The 12567-nt window shown below is 28.1% G+C and overlaps 1 protein-coding gene across 2 annotated transcripts; it reads right to left on the bottom strand.

Moving 5' to 3' along the window:
- Window positions 1-449: 449 nt before the first annotated feature.
- Window positions 450-9092, bottom strand: LOC111036730 (FYVE, RhoGEF and PH domain-containing protein 6-like). 2 transcript variants are annotated; one of them, XM_022318863.1, is made up of 12 exons: window positions 8610-9092; window positions 5707-5773; window positions 3780-5157; window positions 3572-3709; window positions 3332-3498; window positions 3100-3238; window positions 2937-3038; window positions 2768-2867; window positions 2553-2707; window positions 2257-2442; window positions 1554-1657; window positions 450-513 (listed from the first exon to the last, which is right to left on the bottom strand). In XM_022318863.1, the coding sequence occupies exons 1-12, from the start codon at window positions 8620-8622 to the stop codon at window positions 474-476; spliced, it is 2589 nt and encodes an 862-aa protein (XP_022174555.1). In that variant the 5' UTR covers window positions 8623-9092; the 3' UTR covers window positions 450-473. The 2 variants fall into 2 exon arrangements, with proteins under 2 accessions (XP_022174555.1, XP_022174556.1); XM_022318864.1 differs by lacking the exon at window positions 5707-5773.
- Window positions 9093-12567: the final 3475 nt, after the last annotated feature.

Below are 12567 nucleotides of genomic sequence, written 5' to 3'. Positions count from 1 at the left end.
CAAATATAACCATTTGTATAAATATAAATATAATAGTAGACAACAATACTATATTTTTTAAATTAAAATTTCAAACATTTTTTGCATTGCATATAAATTTTGGTTTTGATTAAAACTTATAGTGAAATAAACTTTGGTCTTAATGTAATGAATAATTCAATGATTTAAATAAAAGAAAAAACTCACACACACATAACACACGGCATGCTCACATTATACATAAAATCAAGGCACTGATCATTAATACTATTATGTATGTTTATAAATTGTAAAAATTAATAAAACAATTTCCAATTATACTTAGTAATATACCTTAACAGTTTTATAAAATAAAATAGCACCATAAAAATATATATTGAGGCACTAGTCAAATAACTAAAATAAAATATGAATATGCCATATGCATAATTAAAAATAATTGTGATCTCTGATGTGAATCCATGATAAATAATATATAAATACTGAAAGAGATCTCACTTTAATTTTGTTGCTTCATTAAGAGTGTTAATCCATCTGTAATATAAAAACTATTGTTAGACATCTAATAAAATCATTGAATATAATATGTTAAAATTTTAAAGAGGTACACTTTATAACAACGAGTAAGCATATTTTCTTGTCTATAAAGTGGTTATTTATTTTAATTGTATGTATTATATTTTATTTGGATGAGCAAATATTGTACCTTTGAAAATGTATTTTTTATATTGGTAACAATAATATTATTGTAGCATTTTAAAACTGCGATTTGTAAATAGTTGATTTATATAACTACATTTTAAAAATATGAGATAATTTAAGTCTGACCTTCAGGTTACATATGTATCATATAAATAATTGAATAAGTAAATAAGTTATTCGATAATTAAATAGAACAGATATATAAAAGGTTTAGAATTGGTTAAAATAGTGGTAGATAATAAATGTTAATCTTTGATAATTTGTTATAAATAGTTCTATTTACTACATCAACTATATTTGATAGTTTAATATCGATAATAAACTTAGAATTACTGAAATAAAAAAATAAAATAACAATACATTGAGAAAAGGATGTATCAATAAATATTAAGTGTTATATTCATATTTTACAATAATAATAATAATCAAAAGGCGATATTTATTTTACTGGTGTTCAATTAAAATTTAAATATTTAATGCATTTTATTTATTACTATTCAGCAATAACTCTCATGCATAATACATAATTTATTTTTGTTATTATTAAAATTTAACTTGCGTATTATATAGTTTTTAATATTTGAAATTAACCTATTTATTATTAGAAGTTGTTATAAATACAATAAATAATATTGTGACAAATTACAAATTTAACAAAAAAGTTTTTGGTCATTTAACCTTGAAAGGTTAGGAATATTGTATATACATTATTAGATATTAACACCAATACAGATTTAACTAACATAGAACATCTAATGGCCATATTAATTATTTATATTTATGCTTCAAAATATTATAAGATTTTTATTAAAATATTTTTTGAAATCAAACTTAACAAAGTTGAATTTACACATAATTTACACGAGAAATACCTTTTGGCTAACTGTTCGGTATCAGAGCAAAATATCAAAGGGTTTTGTCCAGCATGAGCCAATTGAAAAACACAACTTGAATCAAATTCTTCGTAGTTCGTACCCTGTAAAATGCATTAGGTTAATTTTTTCAGTATTATAATTATGAAATAATTTATAAACAAAGACACACGTTAAACTGTATGATAAAAGATTTTTGGGTTCCTGGGTTATGGGATCATAAGTACATTATATCATACATTCTTAAAGTATATGATTCAATTACATCACCATACATGTGGAGGTGGATTGTCTACCAAATGGTGTAGGGTCTATTGCTGACACGAGAGGGTGGGTGGTAACTAGATTTAGCGGTAAATGTTTTTCGTGAAACGTGATTTTGTTGGTGTTGTATTTTTAATTATTACCTTAAAATTTGTTCATCCTAGCTATTACCAGTTTAATAAATACATTTAAATCTATTGAATAATTAAATCGTTAATATATACATTTTGGTGACCTAATCACACATACATTTTAACTTTCTAGCAATTCTTACAATGCCCAAATACATAATTCATTATTGAATTTGATAAGAGTTCAAAAAGTTGATATAAACATATAAATTAATGTAAAAAGTAAAATATAGATCATATTATGTTTTCTGATAACAGAGGTGTGTATATTGTATATTGTTAAAATACATTTACTATAATGAGCTTACTTCTGGGAATGTTTGAACACTATATCCAAGAACAGGTATGGTGTTCAATGCAACAACATCTTCGGAAGCTTTGTACATATACAAAACTTGTTCTTTTAGAACAAACCAAAATCTTTTCCACGATTTGCGTTTTTCCCGTCGATATAACCAACCACTCATTTGAGAGCCAGAATCGTTGGCCATTACCTATATATATAATTAAGTCTATTAATATACACAATTTGCTTATACTTTTATGACAATAACATGATTTTATTATATTAATCGATTGTTGGATTCATTATAGTCATAATTACCTCTTTTAACCGTTGTGGAACATACTTAACGAGTTTTTTTGAGCTCCATACACCAGACTTCTTAAAGGAATTTTTTACGGTGTCTACCATCTTAAGAATTTCAAAGTCACTATTACTGGATGATTGACGCATTTCCAATATTTTGTCTTCAAACTCTACAAATATATTTCATCCATAAATTAGTTATCAGTGGTCTAATAAAATATTCAACATACCTTTGAGCAAATAATCATAACAATCGTCACACACTCTTGCAGACTGAAACTTCATGTAACGAAGTGGTGCTTTGTTTTCTGAACAACTACTACAAACTACCTACTCAATAGCAATGTAAATATCAATTGAAACAATTTATTTAAATTAGTCAGAACAATCCACACATACTTTGCCGCATGCTCTACAATGGTGTCTCCGGAATGTAACAGTAAATTCTGTAGCACACGATTGGCACATAGTCACGCGGCAATCTTGAATCCATATTGGTGCCTAAATTTATAAAAATTTTAAATTTTGCACAGCCAAGGAAAAAAGACAAATTAATAAATGCCTCATATCCCAATTGAAGTGGTTCGCATCCGACATTCTTTGAAACAAATTTCATGTTCAGAAAGGATAGCTGTTTGTTAGTGTGTTCTCTAATTGCTTTTTCTAGGATGCTAACCCATTCTTTAAGCTCTACAGCAGACCTGTAACACATCATTTATTGTACAATGTATTATACTTATATAAAATAACATTTTCTTGGACAAATATAAATATAAAACACAAAAAAAACTAACTTGGCCCTAAGAGTGAAGCTTCGAGTTATTGTTATTATGCTAAATTCGTTGAGACAATTATCAGTAATGGGAAGGAATACTTTCATACCACTCAGTGGAAGCTCATAATTAATTTTCAACCCAGCAACTGTACCATAATATGATGTATATAACAAGCAATCATTGAGCTGAAATAATATTAAAAAAAAATTCAAATAAATCTATTGAAATATATTAAGTATTTTTAAGTAATTATCGTACCAAAATAAAATATCGAAGTTGCATATCTTTTCTAGACAACTTATACAGTTCACCTTCTTTAATAAGTTCTCTGCCTGGTTTAATTATAATGTAACTTCCTAATAGTGATTGTAAATGCAAAAGTTTACTCACACAATCCTGAAATTTAATTAACACACATTATTTTATGAAATTAATAAAAGTTAATAGAAAAAATACAAAAACTCACCCCATGTTTCATACTTTCATTAGCATGATTGGCAACATCACACACAATGCCTAATGCTATTATTGTATCTTGGTAATCAATAGACCCCTCATCCTGGTTTTTTAAATAGTTTTCCAATAAGAGTCTATACTTGGTAATTCGCTGAATTGGAGTTAACATGTAGTGTTTAATGGTCAATTTTTTGCAAACGTCAGACGCCTCAAAGTCTTTGACGCACTTTTGAAATCGAGGGTATTTTTGACAGTATTCGTCCAACAAATTACTTTGACTTTCAAAGTTTTGTATGTAAGTTGAGTAGAGTTTAAGAAAAGGTCCTTTTTTTACAATGACATCAGCAATTTTAGGATGTTCATTCCAGTTTTTTAATCGATTCTCCATATCTTGTAACAAGTCTTCATTGAGACTTAATAATTGGGGAAGAGGACTGATTATTTTTGATAAATCAGTAGATGGTATCAGTTTAACATCACCTCCAGTTTGTTCGACGAACATAACAAATGTTTTGCATAATAAATTTAAAACATCAATGAATATTTTTTCAGTTGATATAAGTTCTTCGACAGTCCTTAGAGATTTAGCTTTGGTAGGTATTTCTTCAGTTTCAATGTTGTCAATAGACAATGTTTCGTCTAGTTCCAGTTTTTCATTGGGTTTTTCATCAAGTGATGATTGAGAATCAGTATCGTTGTCTTCTTTTCCAATGTTACTGTCATCGTTATGACTGTCATAAAAAGAACTACGCTTCTTTTGTTTTAATATTTTCCCTTTACCAAACGACCCAAACCAATTGACAATTTTTTTCCTAACAGAAAATGATTGGTCTGTAGAATCACTAGCAATGGACGACTTTTCATCATCAATTGTGGTATTCATAATATCTTCTAAATTATTAATGGACATATCTAAATCATCATGAAATACCACATATTCACTTAGCAAACTGTCATTTTGATAATCAAAGTCTAAGTCATCATTAGTACATTTGTTGTTAATACTGTTATTATTTTCACTATCAGTTATGTTATTTTCTAAAATACTATTTACATTAAGAGGAACTTCTAATTGGGAAACATTTGAATTGAAATCGCTGTCATTTTTTATTTTTTCATCATTTTCATTATCGTCATTTTTGTTTGGCTCACAACTTACATTTTGATTCACAGTTAAATTTAGAGTTGTTTCAAGTTTTTTTATAGGCTTGACACTAGGAAATTGATGTTTGACTTTATAGGGACTAGTTTTCAATGCAATGTTATTTGGTTTTGGAAGCAATGGAGGTTTGACCGTATACCTTGTAGCTGTAGAATGCAAATTACATTTAAAAACCGTCACATTATCCTTGTCACTTTCAGTAACCATTATATGTTTTGGGCATATCCTTCAAAACAAAAACAATACATAACTCAAATTAGATTAATTATAAAGTCTTAACTTAAAATATTTTTAATGTTATTTTATGCAAAATAAAATAAACTAACTCAACCATGAGTACAAGATAAAGTAATTAAATAATAAATAATAAATAATTGATTCTACCTTAGAAATACTGACTGTTATTTTTGAAAAAAGAATAAAAAATAATAGGTTATGTTAGATATATTATATAATATATATAATTTATATTATATTTTACAAAAAATTTACTTAAAGTAGGTAAGAACCTACTGAAAATAATAACATGAAAAATATCAATGTACTGAAGAGTAATTTGTTTATCATATTCAACACTATAATAAATATTACAATATGTAGGGTTTATAATAATGCTGATATGGTGCACGACCAAATGACTGGCATAATTATTTTCAATGAAAATCTCTAAAGGAATCTAATAGTTAACTTTTTCCAGGAGTTTTCCGATTGGGCTAGACCAACATAGATTGTTGATATAATGATATTAATCAGTTAATAAATTATTAAAGCATACTTTTGTGGTTCATGGCAACTGCAGTCACTCGAATTTGGTTTTGGTAGTGGAAATGGCTTTGTTTTCTCTAAACAAAATTTAAATGTAAATTTAAACAAAGGTTAATTCATAACAATTATTATATTTTATCTATTATAAAGATAGAATTTTTATCCTAATTGAAAAAATAAATTAAAGTATTTTAGGAATTGATGCTTATTGATTCTTCATATTAAATTCTGTATTAGCAATTATAAAGAATAAGACATAAGTTATAATTTAAAGGCTTCATTTGTCATTACAGGGTCATTACTATTTAATCATTAAAGTAGGTAGTTAATTATAGGTAAGCTATTTTACTAATAAATAATTTTTATCTTATACATGATGTAGTATTTAAGGAAAAGTTAGGTACTAATAATTAAGATATATTATACTTCTATGCAGATTCTATTACACATTCTCATTATAATAATTTATTTATAATTACTTGTATTATGTATAATAAATAGGTAGGTAATAATAATGAGAATTTTATTTAAGAAAAATTTAAATAAATTTAGAATTTCATTTATAAAATATGTTTTGACCCAACCTCTAAGTTAACTTGTTTTATATTGGGTAAGTCTTAATAATATGAAAATAAGGTAAATTTTAAATACAGAAATAATAATGTGTCAAAAATAAACAATATGTTCATATATTTTATCCTAATTAAATATCCACCTATTATTTAATAAATATATAGAATTAAGTAAAAATGTTTAAAAGTTAATGTTCGAAAAGCATTTATTGTTTATTAGTAAAATTAAGCTTAAAGCGCAGTATGCCACTCGGACGTTTGAAATACATAACTCTATAATAACATTCCATGATATATAAATAAATTCGAAGAACACTCAAAGAGCAAGAAATAGATTAAAATAGAGAAACATCTTGTAAAGCAATAAATTTTAATTCTAGAAACCGAAAAAGTGAATTTATAGTAGGCAATAGCTCAAGAAATAGTAGGTAGTTAATTTGTTGATATGCACAAAGAAGTTAGGCATTCAACTTCAAAGTTCGAAACAAGAATTTTCCAGTTGTAAAAAAAATGTAAAATATTTAATATATGTATTTTATTTTATACACAGAGATCCATTTACCTATTACATTTTCTCAGTTATTTAAGAGTGCTTCTAAAAAATCACAAATGTTTGGGGGAGATTTAAAAATGACTTGTATTTATGGAAACCAAACTCAGAGAAACAATGCAGTTGTTGGTGATTTGATACAATAATTTAAAATTACAATGGTCACAGCATATTTAGACCACATGATACTTGAATTTGAGTCTAGGATCAGTGAAAGAATTGTTCAAATTATTTCACTAGATGTTCCTGCATACATCAATTTGTAAAATACTAAAATTACATTAATCAGCTAAATTTTAAAGTTGAGATATTTTTAACTTAGAATGAAGAATTATCTGCGGAAATAAATTTTTGGAAAAATAAATGGGACAAGATAAAAACTGATATTACAAAAATTGCTGTTGAGGCATTACAATACTCTGATGATTTTTTCTAAATATTAAAATATTATTACAAATTGTTTGCCCCTCTTCCTGTTTCAACAGCTTCTGAGCATATTTAATTGATTTACCAGTGATGAATCCATATTGATCATTTGAAAACAAATGGTTAAATATAGAGCAATTATTAGTCTATAATTAGACCTCATATCACCTGATTTTGTAAATAACTCTGTGAAATTAAAAATTTTTTTTTAAAAGCTTCGATATTTGATAGAAGAGATTGAAGTATGTAAGTATAATTAATAGAGGGATGGTTGAAAAAGTATTTTTTTAATAATACATTTGGTAATTTATTTATGACAATTTGGAGTTTAAGTCGAATAGGATTAAAGGTGTGTAGAATCAGAAAAAAATTTTTTTTGTTTCACTTCTTTTTCAGTCTACATAACTATAATAAGTTTGGTATCAGATAATTTATTGGTTTTCGTTATAAACTTTATTGGATTTGTTTTTAGCACAACTCCTGTCTCCTTACTAATGAACATTAAAGCCAATTTTACATTCAGAACAATCAATTCTACCTACTCTGATAGAACATATCACAGACACTGAATAGACATTTATCATCAAATGTAAAGGTAAAAATATAATCTAGGCCTCATGTTTTTTTTTTATGTTCTATTTCTAAAGCAAGTTATGAGCATTTTAATTTTTTAAGAAAAATATTGACAGTGTTACAATGCCTATAACTTGAATCAATTCAAAAATAGCAGTGTAAAACGGATATTCTGTGCATGAAGTTTACTACGTTATGTGTTTGTAAGACACTGACTTTGTAATTGTATTTAAGGGCCTGTCTCTCTAAGTACTTATCTATTAAATTTCAATCTTAAGTTTTAATATAAATTTCATAAAATTATAATATTTATGTCTTGATGAAATGAAATAATTTAACACAGTGTGGATAAGTGTCTTATGAGTTTTGAGTCTTTAAAATATCATGGAACTGTCACTGAAGGCAAAATATTATATGAATATTCAAAAATAATTAATTGGTTTAACTTAATTAGTATTAATTTTTAATAACAAAAATAAACAAATTTAAAAAAATTAGGTATATATCATGGTACACAGATACTAGCTCATATTATGAAAAGCAAGAGAGTAACTACACTTAATGCATTTGATTGAAAATCTGGTGTTAGCAATAGATGTCGATTACAAACAGTCAATAACTACTACATCTAGCGTATCTAGTCGGAATAGGCATAAATAGTAAGTAAATAGGTAGCTAACATAGTAATATGACCATTGGTTCTATGCGTACTGCTTGAACCATATATTCTGAATTTCTGAATAGAGGTAACAACGATAAAGTTTAGTGACTGCAGAGGAGAACTTTGGTTACCTGGCGTGTTCATGATTTCCCATTTAAACTTAACGCCGCAAAACCAACATGGCAACAGGAACGTACGGCCAGCAACCGTCGGCTCTTCGCTCAAACGGATCTGGCAGTCTGCAGATTTCGGGGCTACTCCTAGACCTGCATCGGTGTGTGACAACGGACCGCTGGTTAGCAACCAAGCGAACCGTCACGTAGGGGATTAGGGTGCGGGACGATGGATATGTATGTGGAAGGTAGTGTAGTCAGGCGATGACTATGTGCCGAGCCCGAGACGAACGCCAGGTAGTACAAAACGACGTTGGCGATTATGGTTGGGTGGACGGGTGGCAGAGACGCGCAAGGACCAAGACGAAAAACGAAAGCGGATTGAAGCGAATAAATTAGCGAACCACCGAATAAGGCGAGTAAATTATAACAATAATAATCACAATTCGACGAACGCGATATCCGCTGCGAAGACTGGACAGAGGACCTGATAATAACTGATAAGTGACGCGGATTTATGCGCGTGCGGGCGCGGCGAGCTCGCAGCTGGACGGTGCGTCGTGCGCATGAACATTATGTTGTACAACTTTACTACAATTACTGTTTGTGCGTGTCTCGTCTGCAGACAATTAATATTACGTAGTATTTACTAGATAAGAAAAACATAACACCCCCCCCCCCCTCCGACCATTGGGCATTGAGTAATGCCATGAACTAAGGTAGTTACTATTTAGTAACACTAGTTTTTCATTAGTTCATCGTTAATGGTAACACACAATGCCGCCGACCGGGCCCACCACTTATCATCAGTCATCACCCTAGATCTATTATATTAATTACTACCTACTTCTTACAATATGGAATATTATGATCTAAGCTCATCTCGATCGGTTCGTGGAGAACCGACAAAATCATAATAGTGTTTTTTGACAGTTCTGATGAATTTTATATTATTTTCATTTCCTTTTGGAAACTTAATAGAAATAGAACGACTGGTATAAATAGCCGATCATATTTTTGCTACAGATGCCCACCGAATTTATCTTAATATTAATTAATATTATCGTTTTATCACAATTCAGTAGGTTGTAGCCTGTAGGTACCTTAAGGCCCTTAGCTATAATTAATAATAATAATATTTGTGTGTAATACATTTAGAATATAATTATTAGATCCATAAGCGTGCACACAAAAAATGAATAAATGATTTATATGTTCATGGGCTTAGCTTGACCTGAATTTTTTTAGAGGTAAAATATGTGTATACAGTGTTTCTGAAGTATGGATGAGGTCACAAGGTCCTAAAAACTGGCAAAATATACATGCACAACTAGGTACGCAAATGTTGCTAAAGAAGTTTAGAAAAATATATTTATATGCACTAAAAATGTACAGATTAAAAAAAGGAGAAATCATAAGCAATTTTTGAAGTAGTAAAAAGAATCATTCATATTGAAAAGTTTTATTTTTAATAATTTTACATTGTGACAAATTCCATACATTTTTTACAGTAAAAAAATACAAATTATTTAATTGCTATCAGTTTTTTATAGTATTTTTATTTTAAAAAATGTACATTAATATAATAATATCAATAATAATATTACAACTATAAATAATATATCCAATAAAATTGAAATAAATAAACATGCCAAATAGCCAAAAATATCCAAAATAAAATTTCACATACTTAACCATGGTTCCTTGCAATTGATTTCTATGAATCCAACATTAAATACAAGTTAGGATGATTGATATGCAAATGCATGAACTTACGATCCCTGTTTATAACCAATGGGCTAGGTTAGGTTAGTCAACCACAGGCAGTATGGTCTTGGGTAAATGTGAAAATAATAATTCACTACAATTAATTGTACATTATTGCACCACAACAATATAATTCTACAATTTTATGACAGAAACTGGAGACAACAAATTATGTTTATGACAAATAGCCAGTGGTCTAAGTAGGAGGGATATGGTGGGATGGCATCCCTTCACTTTTTATAATTCACATTTTTCATCTTTCCACTTATTTTGTAAGACCGTTTAAGCTAATTATGAGAACTATATAAATAATGAAAGCAGATGTTTTATGTATTTATAATTGTAAATATTAGTATTTACAGTTAATGAGAATATCAAATATTAATTTATCATAAAAAAAAAAAAACTATGTAAATATTTTTTATTAAATATTGGCAGTAGCGCCAAAGTAGTTTAAAAATACTCAGACCAACCAGGTAAAAACATATATACACCACATACTCCTAAACAATTTCAAGCAGACTTTCAAGGGGCTTTAAACACCCCCCTAAATCTATATTTGTATAAAACCCATACATTTTATACACAAAATAATTTGCAATATTTCGTAATTTTGATGAATTTTGTAAAAATTTGAATTAGTGAATTTACCCTCAAGTTTTTTTTTTTTTAATTACATTGTAGTAACTTATATGGAGCTTTGTATTGAATGTTCAAGTTTTTCATGTGGCAAGACATTTTTATGCATAGAAATAGTTCACAATAAGTCAAATCATTTGGAATTGGTGTATAGAAAATTCTAATATAAACATTTGGTGAATAAATCATGTACATAAAGTTATACTTTTTTGAATTTCACCAAAAATCAAAATACTTGAAAATTTATTGCATGGTTCCCCATAAGTTGTTGTTAATGAAAATTAAAAAAATGTTATGCTTTAATCCACAATAATTTTTAAGTGTCTGAAGTTAAAATGTTCACTGCATTCTTTAAAATTATTTTGTAGTTACAAATTTATAAAATTTTCAGACTCTGTAGCTAAGGATTGAATATGTAAAACAATGAACCTATCTTATAAGAACTTCATACTGTCACCAAAAAATCTATAAAATTAAATAAACACGGTTTTATTTATTGCTATTTTAAGTTATGACATAAATGTATGGTAAACAAAAATAAATATATATGATATACAGACTGGTTTAAAGACATCCTTTGGAATGCTGTCAAGATTTATTTTTATTTCATTAATTATTTCAATAGAAAGCAAAAGCTAAATATTTCATAACTTCTAAAGTATCTGTGCATTTATTTATCTGAGTTATCATTAAACTTAAAACCAGTTTAAGAGTATCTTGAAATCATTCATCTGCTCTTCGGGCAGGCTGTTAACGATGGAACCAAACTGCTAACAGCTGATGAGTATTGATATTATGATTTGTTAAATGCAGTAATATACTCTAAATTATAGAGTACAGATATGGCATTGTATATACAGAATAATGTACATTTCAATCAGTAAATTGCTCAAAATATTGAATTTTAGTACTATTCTATACTGTCTTATTTAAAGTATTTCATATTATATCATAGNGTTACAGCGACTGTATACACATAGATAGGAACGTTCCCCATCTGCGTGTCTGCTATATAGATATATGGCCATATGGGTGGTCGTTAAGGGAGACGGACTCCTACGTAAACAGTAGTTACATGGACGAAAAAAAAATCAAAACAATTAAAACTCGATCCTTGCTAGCAACTCTCCGAGAAGAGTGTTATTATTTAGTTGTTGTTATAATATATTGTGGGGAGTTAACTAAAATTTGTTATGCACTATATTATGTAAATAAAACCTCCTTTATAATATTATAATAGCGGTGTTATACATAGGTATGTGCCTATGTACATACTAAATACTACACAGCGCCCATATACACTGATACTATATATAATATTATATACATATATTTTACATATTATTAATATAATATGTTACCGGAAGCGGTAATCTGCACGTACGTTTCGTGGTGCGTAGAGCTCATTATTTCCTTATTCCGTCTCGCATGCTGTGTTGTATCACCATGGGTGGTAGCTTAAGCTGGTGATATGGGGAATATATCTCGAGCACCTACATAGGTATGCTCATGTATTATATTACTTCAAACGAATGTCTTTTTCATAACTTTTACAATGTATAGAACATAG

Source organism: Myzus persicae, unplaced genomic scaffold, assembly GCF_001856785.1.
Source record: "Myzus persicae strain clone G006 unplaced genomic scaffold, MPER_G0061.0, whole genome shotgun sequence".
Lineage (NCBI taxonomy): Eukaryota > Metazoa > Arthropoda > Insecta > Hemiptera > Aphididae > Myzus > Myzus persicae.
Note: the sequence above shows the minus strand (reverse complement) of the source record. Positions and strands in the feature narration are given on the sequence as shown.